Genomic DNA, 18,344 nt, shown 5'->3' with positions numbered 1-18,344 from the left:
GGTTGTAGCAACTCTAAATATACCTCTGCACCAAGCAAACAGTCAATACGTTCGGGAATATTAAACTTGTCATCTGCTAACTTTATATGTCCAAAATTGTCAAGAGAAATGTTTACTTTCTGTGAGAGTATAAAGTCTGTCTTTATTTTCGGAATTACCAAGAAATATATATTTTTAATATAACTCTTATTTTTGTTATGAATATTCGCATTAACTTTTGTTTTATTCTTAGAGATGAAGCATTTAAACCGCAAACTACTATATCTACTTTTTCCTTTTTTAATTGCATGGTATCTAAGATTTCTTTACTTAATAGACAGGATTCACTTCCCCCATCCAAAAGGCATCGTAATTTATATTCATTTCTGTTTGTGTCTGTCAAAATACAAATCGCAGTACTCAGTAACACTTTATTTTTCTTTTTATTCGAATGATTACTCAATAAGGTCAAGCTTTGCACAAACTCTTGGGCTTCTATATTAGAAAACTTACGATCTTCACACACCGGGGTTGTTGATGGCCGTAAACTTTGAGCAGCATTTGCTGACTCACTTTTAATTCCTAGTTCATTTTTTCTGCATGGGTTATGATTTACATTTGAATTTCGGTTTGGAAAATGCAATTTATCATGCCTCTTTTTGCAGAAACAAAACATTTTTGAAGAGCACTTTAATATAAAGTGTTTATTAGACATGCAGATAAAGTGCATATTATTATTTTTAACTACTTCCACTCTATCATTCACTGATAATTTTAAATAATTTGGACATTTAGGTAAATGGTGATATTCAGTTTCACATAACACACAATTAGAGGAAATATTTGAAAGAAATACTTTCGAAACATTTTTTCTCACCAGGGTGCTGCGCTCGCACGCATGAACAGTTGTATATGATTATAACTAATTTTGTTTCTTCTTAATGCATTTTTGAGCTATAGTACTGTTCAACATGCTGCTGTTGTTGATAGCCAGAAACTGCATTAAGGAAAACACTGTATATTTAAAGACACTAATTGGGACCCATGTAACACATGTGTTATCTTATATTACTGTTATGATCTCAGTAAAACCATGCTGTGTGAGAGATTTCTACAAATTTTTTGTTATTTATTGTGCTTTTCCCCTCTTCTTTGATTATTCATAACATTTTACCCTTTTTCTGTTGTATAGTCATTGCTGTAATCCCAGTAATATAGAAAAACCTTGCATGAAGGAACAGGAACTTAATTTTTCTTTCAAAATCACGTTAATTTGTTTGGTCTCCCATTGTATATAAAAGATGCTCAAGGGGAAAATATAATTGAGTACTTATTCTGATTATTTGAACCTGCATTCCTGACAACTTTGGAGAGCATTAATAAATCCATTACTGGAGAGAAATGTTTGTTTGGGTACCTTTATTTCAATTTCAATGATACTTCAAGTGCAGCCTATTTTTTATGCTCTTCTTTTACTATAGAAGACACACACACTACTCGAAGAAAATTTTATGTCGATAGTAGTGTTTGAGGATAATCTTAGTGATTTTCTATAGAATTTTACTGCCTATTCCTTTGTCCAACAATAAATAAAGCAAACAGCTATTGTGAATGAGATATGGCTGTCTTCAAACCAGTTTCCTGCTTACATTCTAAAACCATGCTTACAATTTTTCATGTTGCATTTCTATAAAATTTGGTTGTTAAAAAATTGCAGCTTCATAGAAACACCATTTTTCTTCAGCCAGCAAACTCCCTAGTCCCACTGATTTGTTATTGAAAAAAAGCGTACTCAATACAAAAAGAAATACTAATTAGAAAATTGACCATTAAATTAGAAAAAATGAAATCTGCTTGGGCTATGTGCATTCCGTGAGTTGCTGCATATAAATACTTTTTGTATTAGACTTAGTGTTGACCAGATGCTTCAGCTTGATTATATTAGAGAAACATATTTTAGCTTAATGCCATAGGTTATGTTAAGAATAAGTCCTGGATTAAACCAGTTTTAGTATTGTTGCAAAAAATGTATAGTTCTAATAACTTTTGTCATCTGCTATGAAAATAACATTTTCTATCTTTCCCTCTCTCTCCCTCTTTTTTAGGACTACCATTATTACTTGTAACTAAAAAGCTCTTACTACTATCAGCACAACATTTTTAGGATGTATTCATCACAGCAGAAAACACACCATAGCTTAAAAAGGCAAAGTTGTAGGCTGTTTCACAAGAATTCAACAAACAATTCATTAAACTGATTATATTATTCTTCAGTGTGCTATCTATAAGGTGAGCATTGTGTCTGTTAGAAAGCATCCAAGAGACAAAATTAACTAGCACATCCTACATGCGAAGAATATTAAATTTCACATCTCAAAACCTGCACTGGTATGTGCCTTCATTTCAGGCACTTTCCATATTCTTACAAGATATGCTCCATTGGTTTTTTGTAAATGTTCTCTAAATAAAAAATGTCTTGAGCACCATATGCTAGTGGCAGATATTTCAAAACCTAGAAATGTTGGATGTTATCCATTGCAACAAGTTTTCTAAAACCTACTAAATAACATGATTATTTTCAAAAGATAATCACTTAGATTATTTACGACATTATGTAACTATTATGCATTCAAGAATAAATGAAGAATGTTCCCTTTTACAACAATAATTTTGCATTTTCAAATTCTTTCTGTAATTATGATTTCCTATTTGGAATAATTAAGCATATGCATTTTAGTTTTGTATAATGTAAATGAAATTACTTATTTTTCAGGTTGTGTATTTTCCCATTGATACTAGTTTGAGTTTTAATCAGGCAAATAAGCTGATTCGAGAATTAAAACCCAGTCATCTTTTATTGCCAGAACAATATACTGTTCCATCACCCTCTTATCGGCATAGACCTGACCAGAGCCTCTCTGTTGAAGCTGTAAGTGTTTTTAATGTATGATTGTGTTTTTTCAGTAGGATATTAACATTAATTGATGTCATGTGTTCTTTATTATTTATGCTAGTGACTGCTGACTGGTAACCCATGGACCATATGCAGTCCATGAATTCCTATTTTGTGTTGCACAGTAAGGATAAATAACTAAATAAATATATATATATATATATTACTATTACTATTTTCTAGTAAATGCATAATTTGATGGCATAAATGTAAAAACTAGTGAATTTATTGCTTTCTATGAGCATATGTGCAGACTAAAAACATATATATTAAAAGATATATGCATATTCAAAACAGCATTCTGAATTTCTCATATGTGTAATCTTACTGTTAGTTTTATTTGTAATGATGTTGTTTTGTATAATGTTGTAATATTTCAAAACTTAAACTTTTGCTGTAATGCAGAAGAATTTTTATATAAAATATTTATATTAATTAATTAATCCTGTTAATATTATTTTTCCTCCCTTTCATTCAGGATTGTAATCTTATTCCTTTTAAGCGTGGGGATATTGTTAAATTACCTATTAAGCGAAAATGGGAACAGATGAACATGGATTCTGAAGTAAGTATTTTGTTTTGTAATTGACTTTGTTATCCACTTTGTATATACTATCCACCATTTGCACTTTGCATATGTTATCCACTTTGCAATACCTTCGCATATAAAATGCATATTAGTTGAAAAATTTATATATTATTTTATTTTAAGTGTTATATAGCTGAAAAATAAATACAGAATATTCTTTTCTATGGTATTAAATACATTGGTTTCCAAAAGGTATGCATGTATGTTGAACGAAACTTGGTGATAATATTTATTATACTGATTTTAACTTAAAAACACAAGACTATGTTATATAGTATAATTACATTTTGTGATATCAACAGCAACATTAATATCTCCTAAATTTGAACATGCATATTAAATACGAAAAAAAAAAAAATTCAGTGTGAGTAGAATGATTCCAAACAGCAATATGCCAGACAGTGATGGATGCTTTTAATGAACTGCATCTCTAGCAATGCCCAATTGGTCTTGTAAATCAATTTTAAACCCATATATGGTTTGGGGAGGGGGTTCGAAGCATTCTTTTCCTCTCAAGAGTGTTGTACACATGCTTAATGGGATTAAGGTCAGGAGACTCAGCTGCCCATTCCATTTGGACTATAGTTTTTTCAAGCAACAGGAAGATGGCCATATTATTTGCTTGCAAGATGAAGTTATCATCAATTGTAGCAGCATGCAGATGGACAATAGGATCAAATATGTCATCTCTGTACCTCTGAGCATTGAAAGTTCCATATGGCAGCACTGACTGGTCTGTAAATAATCTGTCCCACCTAAAAATACTCTTTTCTCATGCAAAAACGTTACCTCCTGTATAGGTATCCCTTTCCCATATGCTAGATGGAAGATATCAAGTGTTTGCTTCTCTTCATATATGAACACGTTGAGAATCACTCTGTTAAGCAAGTGGGATTCATCAGTAAACAGACCTCTTTTCATGCAGCCATCTGTGTACTGTCATGGTTGACACTGTCCTTCCTGTAGCAGAAATAAGCACAGATCTAAGCTGGGATGGAGTTGCATTTATGTTGTAGGATGCACTAAGTTGCAAATAACATTCATCTGCAGAAGTAGTAACTCTTAGACTACCTTTGGTAGGTTTGCGAGAGGCTGGCCCAATAATTAGAAATTGGTTCCATAATTGGCTTACCTTGGAATGGATGACATTTAGCAATCTTGCAACATCAAATTATTGTTGACCTGCTCCTAATTGGCTAATGGTAAGTGTCACCTCATTTTTACACTTTGGCTGTCTCAGAAATCTTTAATATACCATTGTTCACTGAATAGCGATTCCCTCTAAATTGCTTGTTTTAAGCTGTATGATATGTGTGTAAAGCATTGGCAAAACCACATTTTTTTAAATAATGCTATTCAGGGCAATTTGCATTTATTTGTAACGTATCCAAATTAAAAAAAAAAAAAAAAAAGAAGAACTATTTTTAGCCGATTTGTTGCTTAATTTTTGAAAATCAGTGCTGTATTTCAATTCTGCCCTTGCATAACAATTTAACTAGGAGCTTCATCAGGTTCAGTTTCTGGCATACATATCCCATTATATGCTGTAAATATAAATAATTTTCTTGCATGGAACCCATAATTAGAACATAAATAGACAAAGTGGTATTTTGTTACACTAAAAAAAAAAAAAAAAAAAAAAAAAAAAAAAAAAAAAATCAAAACTCGGTAAATTTTTGTGATTTTTATTTGAAAGCAGGAACTGAAATTCTTTGACATGATCAGATAGATGAAAAATAATGGATTTGACATTAGAATTATCTCAGTTTGACACCACAAAATGGATGTTAATAGGTTTTAGTAGTATTAAGCCTTCGATTTTTACTTCCTTGTACGAAGTAAAAAGGAAGTAAGAAGAGGGAAGAAATCACGAAAAGTTTCAGGCAGCATATTTCAACGAAAATATCCATTTTGACTGCTATCGAATGCAATTTAATGTTTTTGCATGCCATCTGTACGGAAGGACAGAATAAAAGACTCTTTTCTTCCAAAAAAATTATAAAACTACTTTAAAATGAATTCTGAACAGATTTTTTCATGGTGTCTGTGCGTACGTACGTATGTGTCTTGCATAACTCAAAAACGAGTAGCCTCAGAACGTTGAAATTTTTTATATAGGACTGTTATAACATGCAGATGTGCACCTCGTATTTTGGTTGCGATCAGCTGCACCAAACGTATATAAATATATTTATATATATAAGAATAAATTGAATTTAATTAAATAAATTTAATTAAAATAAATTTAAATACAAATTTAATTAAATAATTCTTTGTGCCATTGCTGCAAGGAATGAAATTTAAATTTAAACAAATTAAATTTAAATTTTAACACATGTATAAAAGTAAAAAAAGCAAATTTAAAGCCAAAATTAAAAAAAGCAAATTTAAAGCCAAAAAAATTTTTAAAATATATATATATATATATATATATTTAAAAAAATGTGTAAACATATAAAAGATTTAATTCTCGAACTAATCTACAATGTCATTTAAATTCAGAAGCATAAGCAAATCAAGTGCAAAACCAATCCATGAAAATAAATTCACTAATTTAGCAAATTAAAATTAATCCATACATTTTTTTAAAAAAAATGAATAAGTGAATGACTGTTGAGCAGACAGGAGATATACTTATCAAGGGGAAGTTGCCTCCAAACCTAAGTCTCCAATCATTCAATTCGTGTTTCGTCATTCATGCAGGCAAGGGTAAAAGTCAAAACCAAAAGTAAAAAGTGAAGAATGTCCAAAAAGAAATACCAATGAAGTGGTACCCTTAGAAATTAGCATTTAAGAATTAAAGTTTTAAAAGGAAAATACTAATGAAGTCTTTTGAGAAACAAGTAAAGTCAAGTATTAAATTAAACTTTTTTTTAAAAAATTAAATTTTTTAAGAAAACTAATTTTTTATAAAAAAATAATCTAGAAACTAATGCATTTTAGAGACCCTTGTCTACAGAAACCTCCCCAACACGAATATGCATATCAATAAAAAGAACTAGACATAATCCATATAAACCAATAAGAAACATAAAGAACTAATTTACAATTTTTAAAAAAGAAATATATACTTAAAAATATAATTTCATATCTAGAAAATACTCAAATACTACATAAAAAATTTTAAAAAATACTTAAAGCAAGTAAATAGTAAGTTTTAATTCTAACTTACGTACTAAATGAGCGTTGGGGGTCTGCAAAAGTGTTTTTAAAGAGAAGTAAGTGTGTTCTTCAAATTAATTATATAGATGGCGCTTATGTAGGTAAAGTTGAGTGCCAAGCTGCTATCTTTGTTATATTAAAAATTTTTTGCAAACATTAATATTAAAAAATATATCTAGAGAAAATTAAATTAAAAATTAAAAATCCTAAAGGTATGTAATTCAAGTTTTAATTTTAACGATAAATTATTTAGGGAGTTAAGCCAATCAAGAGAGGTAAGTTTGCTTGAAGTAAAATAGAGTTAAGTGGTATTGTGAATTAATAAATGTAAACTGTTTGTAATGTGAAATGTGTGTTCTATTGAAAAATTGCGTAAAAATTGCTAGGCAAATAATTAAAGTAAATAAGTAAAAATGAAATGTTTTAAAATGAAAGTTTTAAAGCAAAATTTAAAATGTCAAAAAATTTTTTAATTTTTTGAAACAAAGTCCTTAAAAAACTAATAAAATAATTGAAAATTTTTTATGTCTCATTAATTAATACTGAATTAAATAATGCCATTACTTACAAACTCACCAATATACAAGAAAATGTTATTGCTAAAAAAGTAAAAGCATTTCATAAGAAACTGCAAATTTCACAACCATCTAGCTACAATAGATTAGCAAATCTATATGCTCTCCCAAAATTTCATAAATCACCACTCAAATTTAGATTTATTGCTAATGGTACAAATAATTATAAAAAGAATATAGATTACATATTTGCAATTATACTTAAAAAAATCTAATTTAATCCAACAACTTGTTAACAAACAACACAATTATAGTTGGATTATTTATAATAATGCTCCAGTTCTCAGCAGTTTTAAAAGTTTAACAATCAAGAACATTAACTGCTATGACTTTGAAAACCTTTATACTTCTCTACCATTAGAAGAAATTTTTACCAGTTTAATGCAACTCCCGCAACTTTTTCCTGACATACTTGACATCCTTAGTATTGAAAGATGGAATAATTATCTGAAATGTGCATTATTTAATAACTACATTAAATTCAATAATAAGATCTTTCAGCAAGTTAGAGGAATTCCTATGGGAGCAAACAGTTCTACACAAATTTGTAACCTATTTCTTTTTACTTTTGAATATAAATTCCAACTAAGTTTAAATAAAAATGAATTAAAGCTTTTTGCTCATACTTTTAGATACATAGATGATATTATAACTTTCAATAATAATTCTACTTTTGAGCAATTCAAAATTTACCCAAATAGTTTAACACTTAATAAAACGAATACGAATCAAGATACTATTGAATACCTAGACCTGCAAATTATTAAACACAGACAAATTAAATTATATGATAAAAGAAGGAATTTCCATTTTTATACTATTAAACTAATTAATTGGAACTCTAATATCTAAGTAATAGAAAACACGTTTCATAGCCAAATAATCAGAATAAAAAATATATGTACTTAAATAGACGATTTAAAGGAAGAAATAATAAAGCTAATTAATGTTCAAGTTGATAACTAAGTACCACCAAAATTTATTAATTTATATATTAAAAAGGCAGGCATTAACTTTACTGTATAATGTTTTGGCTCTTTTTGATATGATAACATTACTTTAAACCTTAGCTGGAGGGTAATGAAGGATAAAGAAGAGTAAAGAAATTATTTGTAAATTTTTATTGTAAATAAATTTGTAAATATATATATTTAATCAATACTGGATTTTTTCCTTTTACTAATAAAGGGCCAACTCTTTTCAAATGTCTCAATTATAGCCCGAATTGAGTGAAGATTTTAATCTTCTTCTTCTAATTTTCCATACTTTAGCCAGTATTTAGTTAAGTTTTGATATACCAGTTAAAATCAAGTTCATTAAACTTTCAATATTTTCTTTCTTTAAATTTGACTTCTTTAAGGAATTTTTGGGAAATTACTGGGAATTTTTTTAGAGGTTTTTTAAGGACTTCGAAAATTTTTTGACATTTTAAATTTTGCTTTAAAACTTTCATTTTAAAACATTTCATTTTTACTTATTTACTTTAATTATTTGCCTTGCAATTTTTACGCAATTTTTCAATAGAACACACATTTCGCATTACAAACAGTTTACATTTATTAATTCACAATACCACTTAACTCTATTTTACTTCAAGCAAACTTACCTCTCTTGATTGGCTTAACTCCCTAAATAATTTATCGTTAAAATTAAAACTTGAATTACATACCTTTAGGATTTTTAATTTTTAATTTAATTTTCTCTAGATATATTTTTTAATATTAATGTTTGCAAAAAATTTTTAATATAACAAAGATAGCAGCTTGGCACTCAACTTTACCTACATAAGCACCATCTATATAATTAATTTAAAGAGCACACTTACTTCTCTTTAAAAACACTTTTGCAGACTCCCAACGCTCATTTAGTAGGTAAGTTAGAATTAAAACTTACTATTTACTTGCTTTAAGTATTTTTTAAAATTTTTTATGTAGTATTTAAGTATTTTCTAGATATGAAATTATATTTTTAAGTATATATTTGTTTTTTTTTTTTTTTTTTTTTTTAAATTGTAAATTAGTTCTTTGTTTCTTATTGGTTTATATGGATTATGTCTAGTTCTTTCTATTGATATGCATATTCGTGTTGGACATTCTTCACTTTTTACTTTTGGTTTTGACTTTTACCCTTGCCTGCATGAATGACGAAACACAAATTGAATGATTGGAGACTTAGGTTTGGAGGCAACTTCCCCTTGATAAGTCTGTCTCCTGTCTGCTCAGCAGTCATTCACTTATGCATTTTTTAAAAAAATTCTATGCATTAATTTTAATTTGCTAAATTAGTGAATTTATTTTCATGGATTGGTTTTGCACTTGATTTGCTTATGCTTCTGAATTTAAATGATATTGTAGATTAGTTCAAGAATTAAATCTTTTATATGTTTACACATTTATATATATATATGTATGTCATAATAAAAGCACAAGGAAAAGACAGAACACTGTAGATGCGTGATTAGACCCATATTGAAGAAGAATTTGATTGCGTAGCATGCTAGTAATGCTAACTTGGTAATATCTAAAGAACTTGGCAGTTGAGGCAGTTTTAATTCCATTTTTATTTGCAAATAATATTTGTGGCCACAATCACTTGGCACTCTAGTCGTGCCTTTCCACAGAAGATTTTCATTTTTGATATTGTTGAGATAGAAAGCAACCCAGCGAAATTACATCTTAGCACAGTAGAGAGCAAAAGCTGAAATGCGTAGTTATGAAAGATGGAAGCATGCGAAGAGAAAAGTTTTGGTTTACAACGACAGTTTCAGTTCTTAATTATTATGTCATCAGAGTTGCGTGGGCCATAGATTGATCTAGAAATGACGCAATGCAGAGAAGTTATTACGATTTTAGAATAGAGAGGAAGAATTAATGCTTTTAGTTATACAGTCAAAAGTCGTTAATTCGGACGCCCATAATCCGGAATGATCTATATTCCGGACCTCAAAGCTAAAAACTTTCTGCGCATGCGCCGCATTGGCACATGCGCACAGGCGTTTTACGCGTGCGCGTAAGACCTTGACTACTGCGCATATGCGTGTGCGCAAGTGCAGAATACGTTTTCGCCTGCGTGTTTAATGTATAACGGATGGTGTAAGCTAAAATTATCTAATTATCTATTTCAGTTAATGTTAATGATTGCGTTGTTCCTTAATCTTCGAATTGGATCCCGCTTATTATTTTTTGCAGACTGTAAAAGCAATTTTATAAAAGTAAACTTGAACTTTTGATTATGTCAAATAGAATTTCCGATGCTGGAACTTCCAAAGGATCTACAAAACGAAAGTATGTTTCGATGTCCAACAAATAAAAAGTGGAATTGCTCCAAAAATGGATAAAGACATGAAGAATGTGACAGAGAGGTTAGTGAAAACGAAAAAATTTCGATTGACAAGTTAGTCGGTATTCTCGGCACAGCAATTAACGGGACTTGAACAGCGGAACTTTGTAACTGAACAAGAAATTATGTCTGTTTATAGAATTAAAGAGAAAGTATTATCACATAAAATGAAGCAACTTTAAACAACTTACATTGAAAGAAATGTTTAATAAAGTAAACAAATAAATATTAAGCTTTTTTTTTTTTGTAAATTTTGATACCCTTTAGATCATAATTGTTCTTTATTTCATAAATTACGGTTTCATATTTTTAATTTTAGAATTTCTGCATGCCATCTTACGAGATTTAAATTGATGATCTATAATCCAGAAAAATCGATAATCCGGAATCGCCGAAGTCCCGACGATTCCAGATTAACGACTTTTGACTGTATTATAATTCTGATTCATATAATTTTATCTTGCATATTTTCCCCTTCAAAAAGAAAAAGGCGTAGTGACAGAGAAGCCTTTTTAAAGAGAAAGAGTTAAAGCACTAGGAAATGTAAAAAACATAAATCATAAATTTTTTGTCCTGTAAAGTATAATTTATAAATATCAAATTTTTTAAATATTTTTTTAATTTTTAGAGTCCTGTTGAATTTTTCAGCATTTCAGTATAAAAGTCTTTTTGTTTCAGAGTTCATATAATCATAATTCTTCAGGGAAGGTTCTTGTTATTACAGAATATCACAAAATAAACTTTTACATAATCATTACTTATAATTAAATGTAATGCACGTAGATATTTATGATACTTATTTCCATACTGATAAATTATATTTTAATACCATATAATAATAGGAGTAAGCTACAGAAAATATGGTTTCATCGTTATTATCTTTCATTTACAATTCCTGTCTTTTACCAAGTGGAAGGCCTCGCAATATCTCTAAACAAACCATATCCATCAATAGGGCTGTCCTCTTGAGCTAACCAGTGTGTTCTAGTCACTGGTGGCCCAGGGTGCCTAGGCAGTTTACTTGAAAAGGCCTCTGTTCTTTGCATTAAGGTAACTGGCCTTTGAGAACTGCACTAATACATTCCATAATAAAAAAATATAATAATAATATAAAAAAGTACAAACACTCATAAAATGAGAGCCTCCAACATTGTCTTACTTGAAGAGGGTGAAGGGAACAACTGTACAGAGGTAATTACAGGCCTCTGCTTAGGAACCCAATATTCCTTCGACATACACTATACTTAACATACAATCACCCATAAATTTAACATGCATTTACCATAATTTAATATTACGTATCTGTAATAATTTCACTTATTTTTTACACCTACTTCATTTTTAGAATAATTATAAAATTCATATTCAAAATTCTCAACAAAATTTCAAAAACATAAAAACTTATCTTAATATCCTTCCCTATGAATAATTTAAATATCTTAAAATTCGTTACTTAATTTGCTTACACATAATTATGAAAAATTAGAAAAATTAATGAATAAGAATTTCAGATTTTCTCAAGACAAATTGCAGAAATTTTAACCAAAGTTGAAATGAAAACTATAGAATCCGCAACGCATTAAATAATTTAGTTTCTGAGCTAGATTCACACGAATGTAATAATTTTTTAGCTGTTGAAAAAGCGGAAGTGCAAATATTTTCTGTCGCACATACTTACAAACACTAACTCAGATCGACCTTGAACCCGCTGTAATGCTTAATTCCTAAACGGTAATTCACTGATGATTTCCTTTTCACTAGCATTCGAACTTCTCAATTTATTGAGAGATTACTTTCAATCTGTAAACACTATGCGTGATTATTTTTTTGAAGCACTTGCAAAACCCCGCAGCAGAAGAATGATCTGTTATTTTTTTAAACACTGAAAAAACAAATTTGATGATTCACTTCTTTCACATTAGCTTGGATTTATCACAAAACGATGATTTGAAGAGCTGAACTAAATTTTCCATTGAGGTTTCAGGCTGCTGGAAACTATCCTGCCGGCTTAATTGTCATAATAAAAGCACAAGGAAAAGACAGAACACTGTAGATGCGTGATTAGACCCATATTGAAGAAGAATTTGATTGCGTAGCATGCTAGTAATGCTAACTTGGTAATATCTAAAGAACTTGGCAGTTGAGGCAGTTTTAATTCCATTTTTATTTGCAAATGATATTTGTGGCCACAATCACTTGGCACTCTAGTCGTGCCTTTCCACAGAAGATTTTCATTTTTGATATTGTTGAGATAGAAAGCAAGCCAGCGAAATTACATCTTAGCACAGTAGATAGCAAAAGCTGAAGTGTGTAGTTATGAAAGATGGAAGCACGCGAAGAGAAAAGTTTTGGCTTACAACGACAGTTTCAGTTCTTAATTATTACGTCATCAGAGTTGCGCGGGCCATAGAGTTATCTAGAAATGACGCAATGCAGAGAAGTTATTACAATTTTAGAATAGAGAGGAAGAATTAATGTTTTTAGTTATATTATAATTCTGATTCATATAATTTTATCTTACATATGTATATATATTTTTAAAATTTTTTTGGCTTTAAATTTGCTTTTTTTAATTTTGGCTTTAAATTTGCTTTTTTACTTTTATACATGTTTGTTAAAATTAAAATTTAATTTGTTAAATTTATATATATATATATATATACTGTTACCCGGCTCAGTAATCTTAGTTTCTTTACTCTTATGTGTTGGTAAATTTTGTGTTTTTTGCTTTAAAAATGATTGAATTATGTTGTTCTTATCTTCCGGTTAAGGTTTTTATGCCTTTAGGAAATCTGCAAGCAATATTTGTAGAATTATCAACAATTTAAAAGCTGTTTAAGTGTGGTTAAGCCTAATTTTTAAATAACATGGTGGACATGTTTGTTTACATTTGAAACAGCAGAATAGTAGATTTGTTGCCAATCTAGAGAGACTAGGCTTCCCAACAACAAAGATAATGCCTTCATTTATTATTGCAAATTAAATCGTGCTTAATCCTTTCTGGAATTTTTTCGAGGAAATAAGTGTTTAAGATTTACTTCGTAATTTTTAATATAGATATTTTGAGTTTTTATGCATTTTTGCCTTGTTGCAAAGTGAGAACTGAATTAATTGAATGAAAAATACTGAATCGTCTGTGAAAAACTGTTTCTTTTTTGTTTTGTTTGCTTAATTTCTTTTATACATCATTCTAGATTTATTATAGTATTTGAATAGAACATGTGGCAATGATTAGATAATTCTTCAAATGATATAAATTTTGTGCATTTTGAGTTATAATATGAACAAAATATAACACTATTAAGTGAACATAGTGCCAGAGTGTCGCTATGGTAAACAAATATAGTGAATTTTAAAGGGTGCCTTTATTCTATTGTGGTTTATGCACTATCGACGAAGTAGATTTAATTCAATCCAATAAATTTAAATGAAATGAATATAATTTAATATTTCGTACAAGGAAGTCATGTGGTGTACACATCAGATTTTTTTCAACCGTACGCCATAAAGTGAAAAATTTTCATTGTTAAGCTATTATTATTTGTATTGGATCAGATTCTCATTAATTTAATTTTTGTAATTGTTTTTATAATTTTAAAATAAGCTCATAACAGACATCAAATTTTGCAAAACAATTCTTTTTTCAGTTGGCTGGCAATCTTTTACCTATAGAATGCCGCCCAGGAGTCTTCATTTCAACTTTCACTGGTCAAGTAAATATAAAAGATAACAAATTTGATTTGAAGGTAAATAAATTTAGGTAATTACTGTTGTTAATCGAATGTTAATGAGTAGTTGTGTATTATCTTTTTTTATAACCATCTAATGGCCAATAGATGTAAATGGTTCTGATATTTTCTGTGAATTAATGGATTGGTTGTATATATTTTCATGGTATTTCTCATAAAAAACATTGAAGATAAGCCAGTCCTTCACAAAAAGCATTCCTGCTCATAATAGACAGCCTTTGTATGCTTTGCTGTAAACAATTAACAGGTTTGCTACGCTACCTGGGAAACTGGAAATTCGAAAATTGACCATATAAGTCAGGGAATTTAAATATTTTAGTCAAACTGGAAATGTCAGGGAATTTCATATGACAATCCCACTCCCCAAAAAGGCCCACCAGCGGCCGAGCGGTAAAGTCGCTGAACACTGGTAGTTCGGTCCGAGGTTCGAATCCCGCGAACGGGATGGCTGCATGGGTGTTTTTGTGGTTTTCCCCATGTGTAACGTGTATACGAGCCAGTTTTCCTTAGAAAGTCCTCCACGAAGGCATCCCTCCCCTTAGGCAGATAGCTCTAGTGAGCTTTGCCATAATTAAATACACCACACACCACCCACCCCCCAAAAAAGTGGTTTTTGTGCCAATATGAGAAGTGATCACTTTCTTGGCGAATTATGTATCGCATGAGCGTCATTTGGGCAGCTGGCATAGAGCCAGTTTTCGTAGCTCCTATCAGATTCCAGCAACTTTGGTTTCCAGTAACCTTGAGAATCGAGAGACTTGCATGCACATGTGCAGTGCATGTTGAACAAAAGAAAATACCTTCCCATTCTCATATAATGTATCTTCTTCCTTATTTGAAAGTTAATAATAACTTTCAAATTTCAGGCAATTTTCTCTGGCATACTCCTGAAACTAATTCTAGCAGCATGATGACATATCATCATGAAATTTTATGCATATATTTTTTGCTTATGTATGCCGCTAAGTAAATACAAAATATTTGAATTTATTTTAAAGTATCATTAAATAGATTTCTGTCTTTCATTTAGCTGCAAAATATCTGCACAAAAAGACATTGTTTAATCCAGATTGGGCAGATTCTAATTTCAATCTTCAGTGGAGAAAACAATTCCTTTTATAGTTATAATGAGAGTGCTTTAGGGATTAGATATATAAAGTCATATGTAGTAGCGAAATTTTTGTGTTTTCAAATGATACCATAATTAATTTACTTCTCAGCACAGCCAATGTGCACTATGTGGATAGACTGGAATTTCCTTAACACCTGGAAAAGTCAGGGAATTTCATTCTTCTGTTTGAGTGGCAATCCTGAATTAATAATTGAACCTTCTCAATAACTGCCTCTTCTTTTCACAGTAATCTGCACCTTATTATTTTATTAATATTGAAGCTAAATGAATCATCATATTTTTTTGTTGTTTTATTTATAATTTAGTTTATTCTGAACTTTGCATAACAAAAGTGTTAAATTGTTAGGTAATATTAAACATGTCTTTTGCAAATGAAATTTTCTACTAGAAAAGCACATCATTGCTTCATTTTGTGTGTATATATATACATTATATAGGAAAAGGGAATTTAGAAAAATCTTGAAAATATAAATACTGTCTAAAAGAAGATTTAGTGACACTTGCTTTACATTCCCTAGAAGACAAATTTGAAGAATTTATTAATTCACACCATCATCACATCATTACTGATAATCTCAACATTATTGATGATTCTGGTCTTAAAAATTCTTTTATCCAAAGTTTAAAGGCTCTAAATTTCGACCCATCTTTAATATCTCCAAAAGTACCTGTTTTAAAAGTATTATTGATGACCTGGACCATTTTATTTTTAAAACTAATTATTAATACAGTACCTGCAGAAACTTTCCATGAATGGAAACATTTCTTTGTTTAAACTACTGAAAAGAAATTAATAGAAAATTTGCTCTCCATCAGATTATCATATCAAATATGCTTTACTGAATACCATACAAGCATCAAAAAGATATTTTCATTATTTCCATTGTTGAAAAAGCGTGCAACCACCATCTTATAGTTCAGCAACTTCCTAATCCTGTCACTCATTAAAGGTTACGTACCAATGAAAAATTTACTGTGTTTTATGAAAAACTAAAAATTTCTACACAAACTCACTTTAATAAATTTTCAGTTCTTTATGTACTTCCCTGATTTCACAATACTCCCATAAAATTTTGCTTCATATCCATTGGGACCAATAATTATAAAATGCAATTGATTTTTATTTTGAAAAAAACTCAAAAACATTTTGTTTTATTACTTCTTCCATCGTTAGGATCACAATTTCTACTGGATTATTAAAAACCACTGTAAAGTTATTGACACCATCAATGGAAACTACATCAAAGACATTAACAGTTTTAACTTAAAATTTCAACATTCGTCTTCCACTTGATGAAAACCACTTGTTTTGCTCATCAACATCATTTGAACCCAGAGAAGTAGAAGCATTATTTATTAATTCAAAATTCCTCTGACTTCTCCTGTGCACTTTGTTTAAGTATTAAAGGTGTTCACTAGCTTCCTAAGAAACAGAAAAATGTATGGAAAGTATTAATGATTATTTCTGAGATTAGAATGTATATATTTTTTTAAATACAAAAATTTATGAAAAAGGGAAGTCATGAATTAATTTGTACACATATTGTCTGACTACGAGGAGAATCTCTCTCGCCATTGTGTATAGTTGGTGGCAGTTGCTATAGCAACGGGGTTAATATATTCCAAGTAGGGATGAGCCAAGTGAATGCTTTATTTTGTTTTTTCTTTATTGACGAATGTTGGCCATGGAAAAGAGAAAGTTTAGAATTCATCTTGATTTCATTCCAATCGCACGTCTTCTTTTTACAGTTTTATATTACTTTAAATTCATTTAGTATTCATTTAGTGCTTTGGTAAACATTTTAAAAAACACCATGTCCCAGAATTTAAAATTGCCAATTTTCACCTTTCCCTTCAACCCAAGGGAAAAAATGGCGATGGAGCAGAATACAGCCCGAAGACTTCCAAAAGAGGCACACATGAAGGTTATACCTTCAGGGAGGCTCATACAGTGGTCTCCATCAGCTCATACGGCTGTACTCATGGTGAGACATCCTGAAAAACATTTATCTCGGGAACAGGTTACTGACCTTGAACTTCTGATAACACTGACTTCTTTAGGTATTCTCAATACTAACGAGTTCCACCTGAGCTCTATTAAGGGTTTGTTAGAATTTATAAACAAAGTGGAAAAACCAAACAAATGAAGCTAGAAAGTATTTGGTTTGGTGTGTTTGGCACAAAATGCTATTTAAAAAAGCCAGAGGTACCTGATACCTGACAAACAGAAGAAGAAGCAGTGTGTTTTGGTTTCATTAAAAAAAAAAGAGCATTGTAGATTTTTACGAACCTTTTTATTAATAAGTGTCTCTATTCAGAAGATTTATGCAGTTTTTTTTTTTAAAGTACATTAAAAAATACAATTAGTAATGAAGAAAAATACACATGTTGTAGTGATTTATCTCACTTGCCTGATAGTAACATTAGATCAAGTCTACATGGTGAGGAGTGCACCTCGGGCACCTTACATGTGACAGCATGATTTTGCACCTTTGTCCCAATTTTGAAAGAAACTGAGGGATGGGTCCAAGGGTCTCATATCCCTTTTTTTCTACCACCAAACCACTTGAGAGAAATTTCGGCTTGCTCTGTGTTTTAAGTGTCCCTATGTTTCAAAGACAAACATAATTTACAAATATTTGTAATATCAAATATTTACAAACATTTGTAATCAAATATCAAATATTGAGGTTTGAATCTGGGCCAGCAATACTAACCATCTGACTAGAATAACAAATACATGTGTAAAGAGGATTAATTATAATATTTTAATACAATACTTGGAGTATAGTTTTATTTCCTACATACTTTTATGTTAATTCAATACTATTTTAAAGAGTTATTTTAATTTTGTTTTTAAAGACTT

General features: G+C 29.9%; 1 protein-coding gene across 4 annotated transcripts in view; it reads left to right on the top strand.

Annotated features, from left to right (window-relative positions):
* IntS9 (integrator complex subunit 9) overlaps positions 1-18,344 on the top strand; it is a 75,842-nt gene that overhangs the window by 49,683 nt on the left and 7,815 nt on the right. For 3 of the 4 annotated variants that reach the window (XM_085811372.1, XM_085811374.1, XM_085811375.1), the window contains 3 exons: positions 2,753-2,908; positions 3,411-3,497; positions 14,245-14,343. In XM_085811372.1, the coding sequence (XP_085667498.1) occupies positions 2,753-2,908; positions 3,411-3,497; positions 14,245-14,343 (342 nt within the window). Of the gene's footprint in view, positions 1-2,752; positions 2,909-3,410; positions 3,498-14,244; positions 14,358-18,344 lie in introns of all 4 variants that reach the window. The other variant, XM_085811373.1, reaches the window with a different exon arrangement.

Source organism: Stegodyphus dumicola, chromosome 2 (assembly GCF_044657685.1).
Source record: "Stegodyphus dumicola isolate Sdum_Otavi_A_Nest chromosome 2, ASM4465768v1".
Classification (NCBI taxonomy): domain Eukaryota; kingdom Metazoa; phylum Arthropoda; class Arachnida; order Araneae; family Eresidae; genus Stegodyphus; species Stegodyphus dumicola.
Note: the sequence above shows the minus strand (reverse complement) of the source record. Positions and strands in the feature narration are given on the sequence as shown.